At 32.2% G+C, this 22,146-nt stretch overlaps 1 protein-coding gene across 1 annotated transcript in view; it reads right to left on the bottom strand.

The window, feature by feature from the left end:
- LOC111047281 (dynein heavy chain, cytoplasmic) overlaps nt 1–22,146 on the bottom strand; it is a 163,206-nt gene that overhangs the window by 67,553 nt on the left and 73,507 nt on the right. The window contains exons 39-47 of the mRNA XM_039423746.1: nt 21,859–21,888; nt 13,737–13,972; nt 12,151–12,328; nt 11,364–11,582; nt 10,730–10,887; nt 9,895–10,111; nt 9,321–9,480; nt 8,169–8,356; nt 6,538–6,813 (exon numbers count right to left, since the gene is read on the bottom strand). Coding sequence (XP_039279680.1) covers nt 6,538–6,813; nt 8,169–8,356; nt 9,321–9,480; nt 9,895–10,111; nt 10,730–10,887; nt 11,364–11,582; nt 12,151–12,328; nt 13,737–13,972; nt 21,859–21,888 — 1,662 coding nt within the window. The remainder of the gene's footprint in view (nt 1–6,537; nt 6,814–8,168; nt 8,357–9,320; nt 9,481–9,894; nt 10,112–10,729; nt 10,888–11,363; nt 11,583–12,150; nt 12,329–13,736; nt 13,973–21,858; nt 21,889–22,146) is intronic.

The raw sequence follows: 22,146 nt of genomic DNA, 5'->3' as shown, positions 1-22,146 counted from the left end.
GAGTGAAAATCATACTATAGAATTATTCATCATAAATCAGCTGACAAGTGATTAAACAGATGTGTGGAGAAGCCAGTCTATTGCTGTATTTCCTTAAGGTCTATAGTTTCAATGGGAGATAACCACTAGGACGACGAAGCGTTCGGTCGACGTTTTAAACAAACCATATAAATATAGCTTATCCATGACGTAGGCAGCTCTCAGCGCCTATTTTGTTATTGTTTTTTAGCCTTTTCAAGTGCATTTTAATCAATTTTCAAGATTATAACAAACACTTTTTCATAAAGCTTCATTATGCCGTGTTTTTGATGAAGTTAATTCACCTTTTGAATTGGCTTTGCTTAAAATGCCTAGTGATGACGTATAATACATTTGTTTACAAAGTCGACCGAGTGGTTTGTCGTAGTAGTGGGTACCCACCGTTTCAATCAGGTACTTGTGGATGAGAATACTGCGTGAGGTCTACTGTTCACAGAACTACTAGTTTAATTTGATTGTTATTAATATTTCCTATTAGTTTCAGTAATATCAATAACTGTATATCAGTATAAGTCTTCAGAGGCTTTGACTTTTCGTTCATATTAATTATTGTTGTTATTGATAGTTTTTAATTTGATGTTCATTAATATTTCCTATCAGTTTCATTATTATCAATAAATGCATAACAGTATATGTAACTGATTTCAGTTTCAGTAAATCAATAACTGCATATCAGTAACTGTAACTAATAGTCCAGTCAAATGGTCGTTTTTCAGGAAACAGCCACGAAAGAATTTTTCTCGAGGGTTCTATATGTATTTTGGGGCGCTGAATTCGAATCCGAAATTTGCTGACACGCGAGAGGGCGGCTTCATCCCCAAAACCCTCAAAAACCCCCAAAATTTCTCATTCAATCTCGAAAACCTTGAGTTTCCCAAGAAAAATCATTCTTGACAAAATTAAAGAAAATAGAATTTCCAATAAATAGATTGGTCGCGCAGGACTCTACCGTTTTTGGTTCCGGAGCTACAAATTTTCAAAAAAGGGGTATTTTTAAGGGTTTTTCAAAATTATGCAAACTCACCACTTTCACCCTATACAACTTGGATATTTCACTAGTAATTATGAAAAACCACACATCACGTGAAAGAGCAATTAATTGTGAACAGGATTACTTGAGAATTTTCAAATTTAGTACAGGGGGAGGGGGGACACACCCAAAAATAGAAAACAAATCATTCAGTAAAAATACAAATTTTTCATAATAATACCTTTCAAGGTCTTCCTAACAAAAAAAATCTGGTGTGGTAAACTCACACAACTTCCCTTGCCCATTGAACTGTAAGCCTCATTCTTATATTATTGTTTCCAGAGTACTTTTTGCTTTGTGTGAATTATTGTGAAATTCTATGATTTTTTTAAAGTCGTCAAAACAGCTGTTCTACAGATGAAATATCTCGACTATGTGTTCTTTTTATAAACTGCTCTACCTACCTATTTCATGCAGGACAAGGAGTTCACAAAGTCCACTTCTCAAGGATGGGGTGGACCCCCCAAGGGTTTCCCAGGAAAAAGACTCATGTCAGTTGATAGAGCTGATAAATAACTATACAGGGTATGGATTTGAAATAAATCGGTCAAGTCATTTTAGAGAAAATCGTGAAAAGCATGTTTTTTTAATAATAATCTGCCATTACAAAAAGAACAGTACAGACTTACAAAAAGAATAGTAACATATGTAGCAACCCTTAGTAATGGAGGTGCATGGATGAAAAACGTCAAGAAGGACTTAATACTTGCTAACATTAACAATGATGAAATATACAACAGGAACAGTTTCAGAGAAAAGGTTGAAAAATGGGAAGTTAAACCAGAGATGACTGTGCCAAGAGTGGGAACAAAATGGAGTGAAGCAAGGAAAGCGGAGTTCTCACTGAAAATGAAAAACTGGTGGATTGATAAAAAGAACAAGAAAAACAAAAAATGAACCAAATTTTGCTCAGCGTCTTCCATCTGGGAGCTTGACGGCTAATAATAATAATAATAATAATAATAATAATCTGCCATTTATCTCAATAATATTATGGAGCTTCTGCAATTTTCCCAGAAATGAGTTTCAAGTTAGTTGGTAGGGCTAATAAATAGCTATCCATGGTATAAATTTGAAAAAAAAACTCGTTAAAGCCGTTTTCGAGAAAAACGTGAAAAACATGGTTTTTAGTCATTTTCCGCCATTTTTCTCAAGAATATTACGGAGCTCCTGCAATTTTCCCAGAAATGAGACTCATGTCAGTTGATAGGGCTTATAAATAGCTATCCATGGTATAAATTTGAAGAAAATCGTTAGAGCCATTTTCGAGAAAAACGTGAAAACATGGTTTTTTAGTAATTATCCGTCATTTTTTCCGCCATCTTGAATTGAATTTTATTGAATTTCTTATTGTCGGATCTTCATGGTATAAAGACCTTAAGTTTAAGATTTCAAGTCAATCGGTCAATTAGGAATGGAGTTATCGTGTTCACAGACATACACACATACACACACACAGACCAACACCCAAAAATCATGTTTTTGGACTCAGGGGAGCTTGAAACGTATAGAAAACTTGGAATTGGGGTACTTCAATTTTTTTGGAAAGCAATACTTTTCTTACCTATGGTAGTAGGGCAAGGAAAGTAATTAATTTTTTTGGAAAGCAATACTTTCCTTACCTTTGGTAGTAGGGCAAGGAAAGTAAAAACATTTTTCGGCTGAAATCATCAGAAGAGGGTTATTTTATATGAGAATCACCCGTTAGATACACTTACTTCCATTATTTCTGGGTGGGGGGGCACCCATAAGGATACGTCAAGGATCAAAACTTTAAGCACTTATAACTATTGACAGAATGGTCAGATCTCCTTGATCTACAGCTCATTCTTCTCAGCTCGTCAAGGCGGTTCAAAACCATGTATCATAACTTAAATTTGATGAAAAATAAAAAAATCCTCCTTTAGTGTATTTTAGCCCATATTTAAATACACAGAAAAATGCCCAATCTCTATATTCAAAACTGTGTATCTCGGTAACCCGAAATGATAAAAAATGGTACTTGGTCTTGATTTGAAGAACAGAATCTCCTCTTTCATGTGAGGTGGATGAAGTTTGTAAAAATTGTGCCGTTGACATGTGTGAACCACGTGCCTTTTTCCCACATTTGAAGAAGAAACTTCTAGAAGATTCCTTTATGAATTTCAATAAATGAATTTCCAAGAACCTGAAGAAAGGGTATTTTGAAACCGTTGGCTATTCAGAGAACAAGTTCTGGAAGGTTCTTTATTGTAAATAGTCATAGTGTTAGAATAATAGGTCCTCGTGTGAGTGAGAGTGCATGCGTGTGTGAGTGGGAGAGAGTGAGAGAGTAGCTGAGCACGTGGTGATAGTGGCAGCAATATATATATCTTACAGTATATCAATATATATCTTATAGTGGCAGCAATATATATATCTTACTAATATATAGTGATAGTGTAGTAGTAGTTATATATGCATGTATTATAGTAGGAATGGTAGTATTGGTATAGAATATTAGTAGTATGTAGTTATATTAGTAATTAATTAGCGAGCATGAAGTAATGAAATAATGTATGAATGAAAGAATGGATGATGATAACAGGAGGGCAAAAATATTATTATTGTAATTATAGACTCAAAGAGATATATATGAATATAGATACATATGAAAGTGATGTATTCATTGTCAAAATCGTTAATAAGTAAATTGATTATTTTCCCTACAACAAATTTGAATTAGTGTAATTGAATATTATTTAAATGAGAAGCTAACGTGTGTACATGTAATCAATAATTGCTATGCGATACAAATTCTGTAAAATTACACCTGTATTTATTAAATTCATCTCAATAAATAATAAAATAAAACTTAATAATAAGATTGCAATTTTGTAGAACAGGTATAAATACTGTAATTTATTATCATATTTTTTAAGAGGAGCCTTTAATTATAATTATTTAAGAGTTTAATATAGGCTACCTAAAACAAGTATATATTTTCACATTTGTTGCCTGTCAGAGCACATGGCATTTTACCACGTGGCGACTCTAGGGCAGTAAGGGTAGGCATGGTGGGGATGGCCGATAAATAAGGGTGCAACTTGTGCTATAGTTGGCCAAACGAAAATGGGTCCCTCAAGGTCAAAGCTCTTGACACCACAACCCGTCTCTACCAACACTGTTGCCACTTTGTACTAAGGGTGGCTAGTAAGAGAGAAAGTGAATGTGTGTGTGAGAGAGGGTATGATAGTGAAGTATTGTTATTGTGGGGAGTATTGTTTGTCTTCTCTGTCCAAAGCCTGGATGAAGTGTGATGGGAATCAAATGAGAATTCATGCAAATTGAAAAATGCAGAGTGAAGTGGGCACTACAAGAATATTGACTAAAATAAATAAAATTACATCACTACACTTCCAATTGATTATTATAAAAGTCTTCAAGTAACCTTTATGAAGTAATAGCCCAGTTCATAAATAGTTGCATTTATGAAGAAAAATCTAATCATCATTATAAAATTGGATTTCTTGATGTCATGACTCAAGAAAGAGTTATACATTATACATAACAATATTCTTTCCTTCATTTCATGATGTTGAAGAATATAGCGGATGATGGGAGGAGGTAACGGGGGATGTTATTGTTCTAACTTCAAAGAATGACACAATAGAACTTTTGAACCTGACGTGCTCAAAAGAATTTGTGACAGGTAGTGACGGAAAAGAGGAAGAGGGAAGGTATGAGAAGGAAAGAGCGATGTTCAGGGTGTAGAAATATAGTCAATGTAAATAGACTGGTCGAGTGAGGGTTGGCCACCAGTGGCAACATTGCAGTGGCCTTGAGAGACCCATTTTCGCTTGGTCAACTATAGCTCTCTCAGTTCTCAGTAGTGCGTTTTGAGTGGAATTTTGAGTGTGAAGTGTCAAGTGTACTCGAACTCCAGACTTAAGAGGATTATACAGCCCTCGACTGGAAAAGTTCAGAAAGGTTTTGTGAGTTATTTATTTTACATTAATCCATATACTCTAATTACTAATATCTTATCCCACCAGCCTTTCAAGAAATCCCTCGTAGCCCACAAAGTTCTAAATTAAATATTTTTCAAATTAAATTTTGTCATAAACTCCGGTAACTTTCATTTAACATTATGTTTTAATAACTACTTATTTTTCTCTTTGATCTTTTATTCAAATATTTTTTTGGCTCCTCTCACATAACATTGTAAACTTTATCATTTCAGATTTTGTTATCTTCTAATTCATTATTTTGATATTATTTCAAATAGTTTGTTCAACCTTTGCTTTAAATTTTTAATTTTCTTTTTCTCAATAAATTTTCATTGTTATTCTACTTGGCCTTTCACTTGTATCTACCTTACTCATAACCCTGTCGAGTTTCATTTCATTTTCATCAATCTTAGAGGGATTGATTGGCGCCGGGCATAATCCCAAGAAAATAGAGAAGAGAATTTAGATCTCTCTCTCTATTACAAATTCCTAATTATAAAACATCCCATTAGTTTGAACCCAGTAAGTGTTCAAAATATAATCGTGAAGTAAGATACGTTTGTTTCAAAAAATCAAGAAATTTGCGATATTTTCGTCATTTTTACAGTCTCGATAGTTTTTCGATAATAAACTGTCATGCAAGATGGATTTGAGGCAACGTAGCTTATGAAGCATCTAATTCTAATTCTCTTTCATTTGAAACCAATCGCAAGTTTCTATCATGTATCTTACTCGTTTTAGAGACTCTTGAATAACAGTGAAATCGTAGAAAAAATGGGAAAATGAAAATAATCATATTTTCAATCGGTTGTAACTTATAAACAGTATCAGAATCAGAAAAACGATTTATGGGAGCGAAAAGAAGAGAAAATTCTCTACAACCTTGACTACTTTTTGGATTTTTTCTGAAGTATTACATAAGATACGCAACTTTGAATATGCGAAAAATTTGTGATAGGTTAATCATTTTCACATTCTCGCATATTCAAAGTGGCGTATCTTATGTAATACTTCAGATAAAAAATCCAAAAATAAGTCAAGGTTGTAGAGAATTCTCCTCTTTTCGCTCCCATAGATCGTTTTTCTGATTCTGATACTGTTTTAAAGTTACAACTGATTGAAAATATGATTGTTTTTATTTTCTCATTTTTTCTACGATTTCACTGTTATTCAAGAGTCTCCTTAATGAGAAATTCGAAAAAAGTCCGAAATTTTGGGGGTTTTTGAGGGTTTTGGGGATGAAGCCGCCCTCTGGCGTGTCAGCAAATTTCGGATTCGAATTCAGCGCCCCAAAATACATAGAACCGTCGAGAAAAATTCTTTCGGGGCTGTTTCCTGAAAAACGACCATTTGACTGGACTATAATGTAAGTAATATCTTTTCTACCATTAACAGATTAAAAGGTGAAAGAATGTGCTCACTATGCTATCTTATATTACTATCAGTAATATCTGTTCTATCATTAGCGGGTTAAAGAAGGAGTGTAAGTTATATGCTGACCTGTTTGAGCGACGTTTCTCCAGGATAGTCGACATAGATGACGGGCACGTGACGCAGGAAGCGGTGCGAGAGCGGCTTACGACCGGGATCGGTGGGCGGGTTGCAGGCGCCGACAAACTGGATGCGCTCAAGGGAGACCCACGCCTGGTCCGTGGTGCGGAAGAAGCCGCGGTGCTCCACCAGCTGCCGCAGGAACGAAATCACCCGCTGCGTGCTGTACTGGTCCATGTCCGGCAGGTTGATTTCGTCGCAGAACAGCACCAGCCATTTGCCCAGCTGAAAACCAGACAAACTTAAAAATTCAGAAACTATTTTTGTGCTAAGTTCGTAGACTAACTTCAAACTGTGACCATTGATTGAATGATAAACATTGATTTAAAAAAGTAATTCTATCAGTTAGAAGTGAACATCACTAGAAGTTAGTGATTGTCGAAACCCCTCCAAGGTGTTGTAGCTTATAGTTTGAATTGGTTTGTTTTTTCAGATGAATTTCTAAGGGTTTGCAGATTTGACGCCTAGTAAAATCGGACTCCCCTAGGTTCTACTACTATTGTAGACAGCCAATGATATTACCGACTACAAAAACAGAATAACAGAGAACACAATAAGTACCCCTATTCATTTACAGTATTTGAGAAAATCGTTAAAAAACTATTAGAAGTTGATGATTTTTCATCAACAGCAGTTTATCAGTTTTTCATTTTTCATCATCAGCAGACTCCAGCAGTTTAATAGAACCTGCTAATAATAGACACTACTGTACGTTAACAGAAAAACAGGGAGCACAATGAGTGATTTTAGAAAATTTTTGATCAGTTCAAGAATTTGGAGATTTTTATTGAATTTTTTTTTAATGAAGCAAACAACAGATTTAGCAGCCATTTACAAAAATTTTGCTTCATTAAACTTCCACTAACAGATGCATGTCCTAACCCAGAACAGTTGAAAAAACACCCATTACTTCCAGAGTGCTGTCTAGTATTGAAGAGAGCCGTTACAGCGTAGAATAATTTATTCACATCAATGAGTTTTAGTTTTAGTTTTTGAAACGCATCTTCTTTGCTACAAATGGTGATTGAATGTTTTTATTAAATCACATTGTAGCTTCCAGTCTAGTTATAAAATGTTATTTAGAATTATTAAATGCTATTTAACGTCATTCAAATGCCTACTAGAGTTCTGAAGTCTATAGCGAAGTCCAATGGCAGCATTTAATCAACATTGGTGCATGATACTTGTCTATCATTCGATAAAGCAGATAAAAATATATTTTCTTGATAAATAGAATATAATTGATAATTTTTAACAAGAATGGACAGTTAATATTTCAGTGATTACCGGTATCAACCACCTTCTACAGAAGGCAGTGGCAAGACAGTAAATCGGCCATGATGTTGACCATTTTTCCACTGACATTATAACGTGGTTCTCACTATAATATAATTATATTTTTAAAAAATATTTTTAAAAATATATATATTCATAAAGATGAATGATGTTATCCTAGACCCTGGTCCAAAAATTGCATGGATTGCTTTCGTCATCTGATGATTGCAGTTTTTTTATTGGTCTATTTAAACTCATTTACAGTAGTAGATATACATTTTTTCGATTTTATTTTATAGAATTACCTGGACAGGAGCCAATACAACACCATTGGGTGTTTTCCTATATTCACAATAGTGATCGAATGTTTTCAAGAGCAGCTCGGGAGTGGTAGCAGACGAGAAGTTCAAGCCAACCACTTCCATGTCAGGTAGAGCTCGCAACGCAGACAGCAGTGTCATCGTTTTTCCCGACCCGGGAGGTCCGCACAAAACTGAAAATCAACAACAAACAAAACATGAAAAATTAACTGAAGCATCAACCTAAAATCTACTAATCAATATCCCCATTCACTTCATGAGACAGCATTGTAATAATGTATAATCAATTGTAATAATGTATAATCAAGTAATAATGTATATTTTTATCAATAATCGATAATAATTATGAAGTTCATTATAATTACTGAAATAAGAGTAATCATGTCAATCATAAAAAAGTTATAAACGTTATCTCATTCTTTCAGATTATTCACACCCATCTTGAATAAAATAGATTGTTCAGCTAAAATTGTACTGGAAAATAAATAATTCTGTGGGAGAGAGTTCTACATCATCTTATCAAATATATGGAGACTCTCATTCTTATTATAAGACGTTATAAGTCATTCTTATATGTATGGTAGGCCTACAGAGTTGTAAAGAAAATCTTCAAAATACTGTACTTGTTTCAATATTATTGACAGAGGGTTTTATGGAAAAGTATTAGAATTAAGACACTAATGAGATAATATGTTCATTCTAGGAAATCAATCAAAAGAGCTAGCCTATAAGACATGACATGAAATTAATGAATCTAGCTAACATATCTATTGATTAGTCACTTATTTGAAAGCGGTTGACTTATCAATCATAACAATATTCAAAATTCAGACTTTTTGAATAATTTATTATTATTTTTGATTTTGTTAATTTTAGAAATGTATAGTATCTATTCAATTAAAAAAAATTGCTTGTTCTGCAAGCTTTAAAGTGTAAATTGTTTTTTAGAAACGTGGAAGTGCAATAACCTACATTTTGATATAGACTGTATAGTATTAATTGGAAACGGGACAGTTTTGAGCATGAGTCTGTTGTGCTTTTCCCCAAGAGCCAAGACAAGTATTTGTAATAAATAAATATTGTCACATTTTATACGATTTTTCATGTATATACATTTTTAAATAGTAAACGCCATACCTAATGGTTTATGCTCGGCAAGCCATGTGTATAGCAATGCTTCATGTCGTACAGTGTCAAGCGTGGGTACAACTACATCAGGAGCAGCCACTTTATGAGTTTCCACTTCGATCTGAGGAACTTTATTCGACCACAAGCTCCATTCGCCGGAGATATTCACCTGCAAACAAAACACACAACATTCTATATTAGTTGCTGAAAACATATTTTGACACAAGCGCAACAGTTCAACAACTTATTGTAGAATATTAACAACTTCAATAGAACTGAGACTAAAAAATTGTAACAATTGGTTGAAGACATCAAGGAAATATACTTAAAAAAGGACGATTTTTATTAGAAATTGCAGTTAACCAACTGCTGGAATAGTATTACTAGTACAATATTTATTATTATTTGCTGTAGCAGAAGTCCTTAATTCTATTTATATAATTGAAGAGACATGAGAAATTGTCAAAAAATCCACTTCATTTTACTAAAATTATTAAAAAGTTCCACAGCATCAACATTCACTCTATTTATATAGTTTTCATCGGATGTTTGAAATAATAACTATACAATGAAAAATACTTACTTCATAATCAATGATTGGCATGTTGGCATTGACAGAAGGCAGAGGAATAGTAGTAACCGAACGAATGAAATCTCCCAAATCGGATCGAACTTTCAGTTTAGCGTCGCCGGCAAAACTCCACAGCAGGGAGTAGATGAGAACTTTCGGGATGTAACGCTCAAGATCTTCAGCGGGTAGCGGAAAGTCAGAATGAGACTGGTTGTATTGTACAACATTCCTGGTTAAAAAATATAAAATGTTAGTTATTCGAACCACGGAGTTTTTCATCAATTGATCAAGTCTAATATAAAAACTATCAATAGTTCGAGATTATAATTTGATGGAAGTAGCCATCATCAAGCGTTTGATTTTTCTCAATCTGAAAGGTGAAATTCTCATAGTTTTACAAGAACTGAGCAATTATTTCTGGCAATGATAAAACATCGATCCTGGATTTATTATGGATTGTGAGTATACATTTTGTCTGATAATGGCATAATATTCTGTTAATGGCATAATATTGATCATGGATGTTTATTCACAATAATCAATTACAAAAAAAATCGGGATTCACCCAAAACTGTTTCTATCCTTAATTTACAGAACGGTATGTTTTCGTTTTCACGATATTGTAGTTATTAATATACTGTATATACATTTTTTCAATTTCTAAAATAATTCTAGAAAATTTTTCCAAGAAAAATACTAACGAAACAGATAGTCAGAATCACTTCAATTCCTAAGGATGTGAGAATAAAGTGGAATTAAATAATTGAAAGAACATATTTACACATCTATTTAATAGTTGAACAAGTTTTATATCCCAAAACAGGAATAATGTTGAGTTGAAGTTTACCTGACACCCTGATTCAACATAGAAAACAATGAGCTGAGAGCTCGCAGTCTGGTGAAGTCCATGATGTGTTCTTGTGTCATTGCATATTCAAGGCAACGCACAACCAGACCATCCGGAGAGAAGTATGTTTGGAAAATGTTTGCGGCATCCAATTGAACCTGAAAAACAATTAAACATATATTTTAAACAGTTTCATTACAAACATCAGTTAACTGATCATAGCTGATGGATGAAAATTTGAATATTGTAAATATGAATTCAAAATGATAAATAAAATGACACTCAAGAAATTAATGCAACTGAGAATTTCCCTGGCCAACAAACATATAGCCTGGATAATTAAAGTTCACTAATGAATATTGTTACTTACGATGGAATGAGAATATTCTCTATTATGCATAGTTAGAACTTTGCGATGCTACTTATCAGTATTAAAATTATTATTAATTCGATTATACCTTCTCAAATAAACCTAAGCTAGATAAGAAACTTGTAGATAAATGGATATAGAAAATATTATTTGCGTATGAATTAATCAATAATTCAGTTATTCATTCGATTAGGAATTGAACTAAAAATGAGAAACTTAGATTTAATTAAAAAATCCTATGAATAACGTAGGCCTAATTCTTACCTGCATGGTTGGCGATATTTCTTCTTCCTTGTTGATTTCGCTCTGGTTCTTCTTCGATGTCAATCCAAGATAATCATCATCACCCTCTTCCAATGGGATGTTTCGGAGCCGAGCCAGATAATTTTCGAAAATCATTTCTGTGGAGAGGACGTCCTCACTAAACCACACCATACCGCAACGGGAGACTGTCGCCAGGGTCGCATACTTCAGGTCTTGTACCTGACAATAAAACACAACAATGTGTTTCAAAAAATGCAATAAGCAATGTGAATTATTGTTTTAAATGTTCAAATCTCATCGAATAGGTTACAGTAATTATTGTAATGATATTAAAGTATTGTCAAATTTTAATTACGGTATTTCAATTCTTCATCAATATTTGAAACCTTCAAGTCATGTTCATTAAAGACCTTATCCTTTACAATATTTTCTAATGTTTGGTGAGACTTTACATTGGACCAGATTTGGAGCAATTCAAGAAGAAAATTGCAAACTCAAATTACATTGAAAAACTATTCTAAGAGATTTGATTAATAAGAAAATTTCAAACTCGAATTAAATTGAAGAACTATTCCAAGAGATTTGATTGTAAGTAAATCCTACAACGATAATAGCAGTATCATGTAAACTATCTTTTGACAATTCAAAAACGTTTCAACTTTGTAAAGTCAGGCATTTTTAATAATAACTAACAATAGACTATACCTCTAATTATACTCTTTTGATGTTTTATACCTATAATCAATACTATACAAATACTAATAATTATAAATATTAATAGACTGACCTCGAACATAATTCTGACGTTTGGAGGGAGCGACAGACGTTCACCGTTTGGCAGAGTGAGCAGCTTGTTGTCATCAAGGACGGAGTTGAGGTTCTCCACCCACTCCGGGTCGACGTCGCCATCGAATATGATCCATTGTCTTTTGTTTATTTCTCCTCTCACGTTGTCTATGATTTTTCTGTTAAATAAATAACAAAATTGTTATGAACCTTGATGAAGAAAACTCTTTTTGTTATATGGACTCAATACGACTAAACTGTTCGAAAAAATGTATTAAGGGAACTATAGACTAAATTCCTATAAAGCAAATTCCTAAGAAGAGATTAAAACAAAAAATAATTGTGAGGGCAAGATTTTCTATTAGGAATAATCTAATTTTTATTGTTAATAGTAATATTTATCAATTATTTAGTGATATTATCTAAAAATTATTTATTTTCCAAGAATATTGCTCAAAGTACTGCTTATTAAACAATCCTTGAGCAGGAACGGGGAAAAAGAATAATGTTCAGTAGGCTACTAAGATAACACAATCAATACATGATCAATAATACATAGAAGGTTTTCATAGATTTCTAATAGCTAGTTCATTTATTCAAGATCGATGGTAAAAAATTTATGGTTGAAATTAAATTAGTAAAATTTATTTATTTATTCTTATGGCTTTTATCGACAGATAGATCCTTTTGGATGTTCTGCCTTGCCGTATTACCGAATGTCATTTTTTTTCCTATCAACACTCAAGTTAATAGGTTATGTATTGGGTTCTTCATGTTTTCTTACTAAAAATTTGCACTTTCACTTCCTGAGTTTCTATTTTATAAAGTTTAAAATCAAGAAAACTATTTACAAACACAAAATCACATTTAAAAAGCAAACAAATATAAACATTTTGATGATAGTATTGAACTAAAAATTTCACATTACAATTTTTTCCACAGCAACCAAAAAAATGTTAAAATTAAAGTCAATTGAAAGTAAATTTATGATTGAAAATATGAATCAATTAAAACATGAAATAATGGTAATGTCAAAAGTAATGAATTATCAGACAAAATTGAAAGTAAAATTCAAGCATTAAATGTAAATTGTGTCAATAAGGAAATGAAAATAATTTGGATATGGAATGTTAAAGTTTGAACAACAAAATCCCAAGCCGAATTGATTAGTGGATCTAGCGTTCACAAATGATCATAATGTTACCAATCATTGATAGCGTGTTTTGAGATAAAATACAATCCGAAGCTAGAAAATAACTTTCTCATTTTCCGCAAAAAGAAGAAAACTTTCTTGCTGTGATAAAAAATTGAGAATTGATATAAAAATACAATCCGGCAACAACCAAAATTGAACCGAGAAAATAACTTTCTCATTTTCCTCCAAAAAAAGAAAACTTTCCTTGTCTCAAAAGCTACTTTCTGTCTTGAATTGCCGCACCTGAGAACGTGTGTGATAATGTGTTTTGAGAATTTATAAAAAACAATCCGGCAACAACCAAAATCGAACCGAGAAAATAAATTCTTCATTTTCCGCAAAAAGAAGTAAACTTTGCTTGACTCAGAAGCTACTTTCTGTTGTTGATTTACCTGAGAACGTGTGTGAAGAGGCCGTCGGTCCATTCGCGGGTGTTGGGGTCGAGCACACCGTACAGCGCCTCTTTGGAGATGGCCTTCGGGTCGATGACATGTGCCACACCCTCTGTGCCCTCGTACCTCTCAAGGGCTTTCAGAAGCACTCGCCAGGCTGTCGACTTGCCCGAGCCACTGGGGCCCACCATCATCAGGCCATGGTTCAGGTTGCAGATTTGGAACAGTTGTAGCACCTGTCAACGCAATTCAAAAGCTCTAAATCAGTCTTCTCGTTTCATTGTAATTCTGCAATGTATGCTGAATTGATTAAATCGATTCAAGTATTTTGATAAGACTTTTGAAAGAACAATTATTTACAAAGATCATTTACTCTAGTACCCTTTTTTATTTTGTTTCAGACAAGACTAGTTTCAATCATTTTAATTAATCCGTTTGTTATCGTACAATTTAATCAAATTATTAGGTTATGGGGAACAAGCAATCCCTAATATTATGAAAGTAATTTAAATTGATTCAAGTATTTTGATAGGGATACTTGAAAGATCATTTACAAAAAGCTACTATTCCTTTTTTGATTTTGTTTCAGACAAAACTAGTTTCATTTATTTTATTTAATTGATCCGTTTGTTATCGTATAATTTAATCAAATTATTAGGTTATGGAGAACAAGCAAACTGTAATATTATGAAAATGATGTTATGTAATTATGTAGTATTAAAACAGTTTCATAACCTTCTTAAAATGTATTAAATCAGTGCTACTTATTTTTATTTATACAATAGAATTCATAGTACTCTTTTTTGAAATTAATAAAATAATAGATTAAGAATACAAATTATAAAAACTAGTTTCAGTGTTCACACCATCTTCAGGTTATAAAACTGAAGATAAAACTATACAAAGTATAACTAATAAAGTATATAGTTATAGAACTATATACGTTTTATAACCTGAAGATGGTGTGAACACTGAAACTAGTTTTTATAATTTGTATTCTTAATCTATTATTTTATTAATTTCAAAAAAGAGTACTATAATTATATTTTATAAATAAAAATACGTAGCCCTGATTTGATATATTTTAAGAAGATTATGAAATTAGTTTACAATCAGTATTTTAATAATCTTATTACTAAGTTATCGATTGATAATTTGACATCTTATGGGACCGCACTCCTCAGTTTTTAATCTCAAGTTTATAACGGAATGTCAATCAATCAATCAATCATTTATTTCTTTCCAAAACATACATGAAAATGTACATGAAAAAGTCAAAAACTAAAAACTAACTTAAAGCTAAATAGTAATTAGTGACTGTATAAAATTCAATTTTTAAAAGTAAACTCGTTTATACTGTAGCATGCTAAATCCATCAAATATGCTCTCAGCAATTCCTTAAATTTTGATCTATCAGGTTCATGTCTCATGCAACCTGGGAGACAACCAATAAATTTTATTCCCATGTACGTTGGACTTTGTTTATATTTTTCCTTATTGTGTTTCTTTATTGTAAAATTATTTTTATTTCTTGTGTTGTAATTGTGTATATCTACTTGCCGTGGGAATCTAGATTCGTTAGTTTTTATATATAATATTGTGCTAAAAATGTACAGGCTGTACACCGTCATGAACTTCAACTTACTGAAGAATGGCTTGCATGATTGCTCTCTATCAAGATTTAGAATTATTCTTTTTGTAATAGGAGTATTTTATTTAAGTTTGAGATGCTTGTTCTTCCATATATTTCAATTCCATATGAAATGTGGGAGTGGATCATTGCAAAGTACACTGCTTTTAACGTTTCTAAGTTGAAAATTTTTGCTAGTCGTCTCAGTGCGAAAATTCCTGAGCTTAATTTTTTACATATTTTTTGAATGTGAACGGACCAACTAAGTGTGTTTTCAAGATATAGACCTAAAACTTTAATTTCTTCCTTATTATTTACGGAATTAAGTTGTTTTACCTCTGAATTTCTAAAATGGAGGAACTTTGTTTTGTTATCATTAAGTAGCAGATGTCTATGATTTAGATACTTTTTAGTTAATGATATAGAATTGTTACATTTAATTTCTGTTGTGTTCCAGTCCTTATCAGCAATGCACAGACTAATATCGTCAGCGTATAAGCATAATTTACTATTTTCAACTAAATCGCACATATATTTAGGTAACCCCCCTAAGTAGCACAGAAACAAAAATGGACCTAACACCGATCCTTGTGGTACAGAATAGTTATTACATTTCAAGTTTGATCCAATATTGTACTGATGTTTATTGCTTGTATACTTTATATTTACATACTGTTGCCGTCCTTCTAGATATGACTTAATCCAGCTAAGCTCTTTACCTCTAATTCCGTAATTTTCAAGTTTATTTAATAATAATTTATGATTCACACTGTCAAATGCTTTGGTTAAATCCAGGAATGCTCCTACAGTATTTAATCCCTCATCTAAGTTTTCTAAAATGTTTTCTATGAACTCTATCAAAGCAGTAATGGTTGACCTGTTTTTTCTATAGCCATGTTGTTCTTTGTCAAGTATACCATTAGTTTCAAAATAATCAATTAACTGAACTAGTACACACTTTTCAAATATTTTAGATAGGGCAGGTTGGATGGCCAAAGGTCTGTAGTTGAGAGGATCAGATGGATCTCCTTTCTTATATGCTGGTATTACTTTTGATATTTTTAATTCGTTTGGGTACACTCCAGTTATAATTGAGGCATTGATTACGTGCATAAGAGGTTTGATGAGTGATGACTTAGCATCCTTGATTATTTTTATTGGTATGTCATCATAGCCGGCTGACCACTTTGGTTTTATCAAATCTATTATTTTACTTAAGTCCTTCTCTTCAATAATTGTATTACATCTAAATGTTAATTATGTAACTTTTTCATTTTTCTCATCTGTTACGTCACTTTTGGTTAGATAAGGGATGACATGAGTGTCAACCATTCCTACAAAATCATTGTTTAGCATGTTTGAAATTTTATACGGACCATCTATGTCTATACCATTCTCTTTAAGTACAATATTTTTAATAACTTTCTTGTCCTTTTTGTTTGATGTTTCATTGTTAACTATTTGCCATATTGTTCTGTTTACATTTTTGTTGACTTTTTTATTTTTGAGTCAATATAATTCTTTTTTTTGTAGAGGATAATTCTTTTTAGATGCTTTTTATGTGCTTTTATAGTTTTCTCAAGTTTATATTACTTTGGTCTTTCCTGTATCGCTGATGCATTTCAATTAGCCTTTTATGTATAGTCGATTAATGCGATCTTGTTTCTTCTGTGCTTGCTGATTGCAAGTCCAAATTAGAAACTAATGGGGTCATTAAGTTTCAATGTTTAATAGCATCAATTTTAGAAAGTATTCCAATTGGGGCATATAAAATTAAGAAGGAATTACTAACGTAAATACTTTTTAATAGCAATATTTCACAATGATCATTAGAGCAAAATAGAGAACGCAACGGGAAGCTAAAAATAAGCATGCTAAATAGAGAAAATTGATTCAAAGTACAATACATAATTCAACCCTGGTAACAGGGAAAGAATGTATTCATATGAAATAATTTTATTTATACAGCATTCAAGTTTCAATTCCTACGGCAGCATGATTAGTTACATCATAAAAACAACTGTATTGTATAGATACTGCTATCATACTGTAGCTGTATTGCTACTCAAGTTTTGCATTGATAATCTTATCTTATTCTAGCAATCTGAACAGAAGTTCGAGGCACATCAAGTTACATTAATTTAGAAGCCAGAAGCCGTTATAGGATAAAAATTATTGATAACAGATATCAGTCAGTGGCAACGACGAATCTTACAAAACAAATCACTCCAATTCACAACATTCTTTAGATCGAATTCAGCTCTCTTCTTTGTGAGGTAAGTGATGTTTCTCGATTTAAAACTCTATTCTGGATAAAATTTCATGTTATGTAATTAATGTGTTGGGTAAATTATGTTTTTCATCGTAAAAAAGTATTTACTTTACTTTTTTCATATCAATGATAGCCGATTAACAATGTACTGTTATTTTTAATTCAATTATCTAATTTCTGCAATTAGTAAGAATATTATTACTAAAGACTAAAATTCAAGGAAATAAAATAGCCTCTTATCTTATTATCTCAGAAAATCATTCTATTGAACTTTCACCTGTTCTGAGTTGATTTGTTTCTTTTTTGTATAATATTATTTCATTTTTCAAGTTCTGGCAATTAATCGTTATTATTTAAAATAATAATAAATACTTCAGTTTCTGTTTAGCTTGAAAATGTGCAATACCAGCACGAAACAGAAATCGCCACATCAAAGAATGTGAGTGTTTTTTCACATTAAAGCTTTATGAAATACCATAGTAATAATAATTAGTAATTATTAGTTTCATATGGGCTAAATTCATTTCGATGTTCTGATAAGCCGAATTTAATAATAATAGGCTATATAACTATTTCATACTGATTATTTGAGTTCCTAATATGACAGTCTCGAAATAAGGAATGGATAGATAGCGGTGATAGATAAAGATAGATGGAGGCGTAGTTTGGTTGAGGCCAGAGCCCGATTCAGGCTGTAGCGCCATTGGAGAGAGAGAGAAATAAGTAATAGCGGTTTCTTAATATTTTTATGAGAATAACCTTAGTGTTAGTGTGCAGCAGTGGAATAGTCAAGTTTATGTTGTTTTTAAAATAATGTAATAGATTTGAAAATGGTAACTTTCCAGTTCTAATTCTAACTCCGAAGTATATTACATTGTGTGAAAATGAAATTAATAAGATATTACAATACTACAATACTAGGCTTTTTCCATATTGCCAGTTTTTTTATGAATCTGGTTTAATATCTTGTTGTCAGAAAGGTTCCTTGAGATGTAAAAAACAGGTGATTTTACAATTCTTTTTGAATGCTGACCAACTTACCGATCGCAGGGAAATTTCATGAGAACATTCTATGTGGGCAAATCTTTTTACAGGAATTTGTAACTTAGTATTTACTATTCTTCGTTTAAAGATGGTATGATTTTTTAGAATTATTAGTAGTGCTCCTTATGTAGGCCCAGACTGATAATAGGTATCAAAAAGTACACTAAGTTCAGTAAAACAAATTTATTTGAATTTATATTTTCTTGGTAATTTTGGATTATAAATTTTGTATTACTAGAAGAATACACGAACCGAGATCAATTTCAATTATTGTGGATCAGCACACTGTCTTATCAAATGAGCCAATATATTTGATCTCGGTTTGTGGGAACCATCTTTATTAAAGTCTGTAGAATTTGTTTAATTGAGACATCAGCGTCAAATTTGTTCATTTATCAAATCACAAAGTTATTTTTCGAAACAAAATATCGATGATGTTGACCAACAATGAAATGCTTACTTGTTGCAAGTAGGTGCACCACTAAGCTATCTGACTGACGCCAAGCATGTTAGGACTGTCACATTGGAGGCTGCCATTTTTCAACATAAAATCTTAAATACTGCCAGCGCCTGTTAAGCAGCCTGCAGTGCAGACTGAGACATTGGTAGCGGCTACTAGCTGCTACGAAAACGCGGAATTGGGAATGTCCACAACTCACATGTACATGGCATTTCTAATTCCGTGTTCCCGCTACAGCTAGTAGACGCTACTATTATAGCCTGCCGCTTTACGGCGCGATTAGTACTAACAAACTATTATAATGAAAACTACAGGTGTTTACCTTTTCAACTACTTTTTAACAACCTTTCTAACTCGTAGAATAAATACAACTCTGTAACTTTTTTGTATATTTTTTATCAATCATCAAATTACTAACAAACTATTATAATAAAAACTACAGGTGTTTACATTTTTAACTAGAATAGAAACAGCGCTGTAACTTTTCTGAATAATTTTTTATGAATCATCTCAATTGGTAACTTCTTTTGAAGCACTCTGTATTCACATTATATTGTTAAGCTTGAGAAGGAATTTGATTTGAAAAATAATAATTTTTCGTGTTGTCATTCAAAGAGAATAATAGAATACTAAATGGAGGGTTTTGAATGAAGAATGTTCAATTCTAATCAACCACTAAGGTTGAAAATTTCTTGAGAGGAGTTAAGGTTAGGTTGCAAGCGGGAATTTCAATAACGTGTAGAAAATCTATTTTCTGAAATGTGGGAATCACTTTGTCAGATAAATTAAAGAAAAGAAGAGAATGATTAAATTTACACAGATAAAAATTTCAATCCAAGCTAAAGATGCAAACAAGACATAAAAATTACCTTCTCGATCCAAGTTTCTCCCATGAAGCACTGTTATGAGTGCACAAACACAGAAATGCGAAAACGTGTGGTTACAGTTAGTTCAACATCATTACAATACTAAAATAATTTTACTACACATCTACACTCAAGACAGTAGATGAAGAATGTTTTTGATCGAATAACTGTTTTACCATCGAGTATCAAGTATAACTAAGGTGTAGAATGCATGAAACGCATTTCATGAAGAACGTTTTCCCGATGTGTAAAACTACAATAAGGTATACAGAGTGAGTGAAAAGTCCGAGAACGGCTTAATATCTCATATACAGAGGTAATTTGACGGTGGGTGTGATTGTGGATCCTACTAAAATTGAAAATACTACTTTACTATGACTTCAAAATTCTGGTCCGCCATCTTGGATCCACCATTTTGAATGCATCTTTATTTTTTAAATAGGAAGGTGGTCATGCGATGCATGATTTCAATACGGAATTTCAAGGAAAAATGAATGGCGAAAACCGCATATCGATATCTCAAACCATTTCGAAGATATCCAAATTATTAATCAATACTATTCAAAGCAGAAAGGAAATAAAAAAGTATGAGAACGGCTTAGTATCTCATAAAGAAATGTGATTTCACGGTTGTGATTGGGATTTCTACTAAGAATGATAATACTACTTCAAAAATCTAATCCTCCAGATAGATAGAGATAAAGATATTCACATTATAAATCAATACCATGCAAATCAGAAATGAAATAAATAAGTGATATTGATTAATAATGTGAATATCTTCGGAACGGTTTGAGATATCGATGTGCGGTTTTCGCCATTCATTTTTTCTTGAAACTTCGTATCGAAATCATTATCGCATGACCACCTTCCTATTTAAAAAATAATAATTTGCATTGAAAATGGCGGACCAGATTTTTGAAGTCATAGTAAAGTAGTATTTTCAATTTTAGTAGGATCCCCAATCACACCCACCGTCAAATTACCTCTGGGTGTGAGATATTAAGCCGTTCTCAGACTTTTCACCCACTCTGTATATTAGTATTTTATTTGAAAAAAATGAATACACAGAGAAAACAAAGACTTCTGATACAAATATCTTGAGAATGTGTGAAAACATTCAATAACACATATATAGAATATCAGGTGCAAGTGAATTCAAAACAACAGAAGTTCACACAGTTTATTCTCCAATGCACTTAGCAACCTTAACTTCAAAAATAGCAATTTACAAGACAACACATACTGTGCTTAATACATACACCGACTTGTTCAGAATGCATAAATGTGAATGTATTTCTTAAGTAAGTGTAGTGTATTCATTGTACTTGTAGTTGAGAATAATATTGAAGATCCATAACATGAACCTTGATTTGGCATCAAATGTTTGAATCAAAATTTTAAATAACAAATTGAGCCAAAAATTTACAAGTTAAGAGAATAATAACTTATGATTAGGAACGCATATACTAGAAATAAATATAAAGAAAACGTAATAGAAACTTCTTTTGAAGCACTCTGTATTCACATTATATTGTTAAGCTTGAGAAGGAATTTGATTTGAAAAATAATAATTTTTCGTGTTGTCATTCAAAGAGAATAATAGAATACTAAATGGAGGGTTTTGAATGAAGAATGTTCAATTCTAATCAACCACTAAGGTTGAAAATTTCTTGAGAGGAGTTAAGGTTAGGTTGCAAGCGGGAATTTCAATAACGTGTAGAAAATCTATTTTCTGAAATGTGGGAATCACTTTGTCAGATAAATTAAAGAAAAGAAGAGAATGATTAAATTTACACAGATAAAAATTTCAATCCAAGCTAAAGATGCAAACAAGACATAAAAATTACCTTCTCGATCCAAGTTTCTCCCATGAAGCACTGTTATGAGTGCACAAACACAGAAATGCGAAAACGTGTGGTTACAGTTAGTTCAACATCATTACAATACTAAAATAATTTTACTACACATCTACACTCAAGACAGTAGATGAAGAATGTTTTGATCGAATAACTGTTTTACCATCGAGTATCAAGTATAACTAAGGTGTAGAATGCATGAAACGCATTTCATGAAGAACGTTTTCCCGATGTGTAAAACTACAATAAGGTATACAGAGTGAGTGAAAAGTCCGAGAA

The sequence above is a fragment of the Nilaparvata lugens genome, chromosome 1 (assembly GCF_014356525.2).
Source record: "Nilaparvata lugens isolate BPH chromosome 1, ASM1435652v1, whole genome shotgun sequence".
NCBI classification, from domain to species: Eukaryota; Metazoa; Arthropoda; class Insecta; order Hemiptera; family Delphacidae; genus Nilaparvata; species Nilaparvata lugens.
The sequence above is the reverse complement of the archived record's forward strand: the minus strand, read 5'-3'. Positions and strand labels throughout refer to the sequence as shown.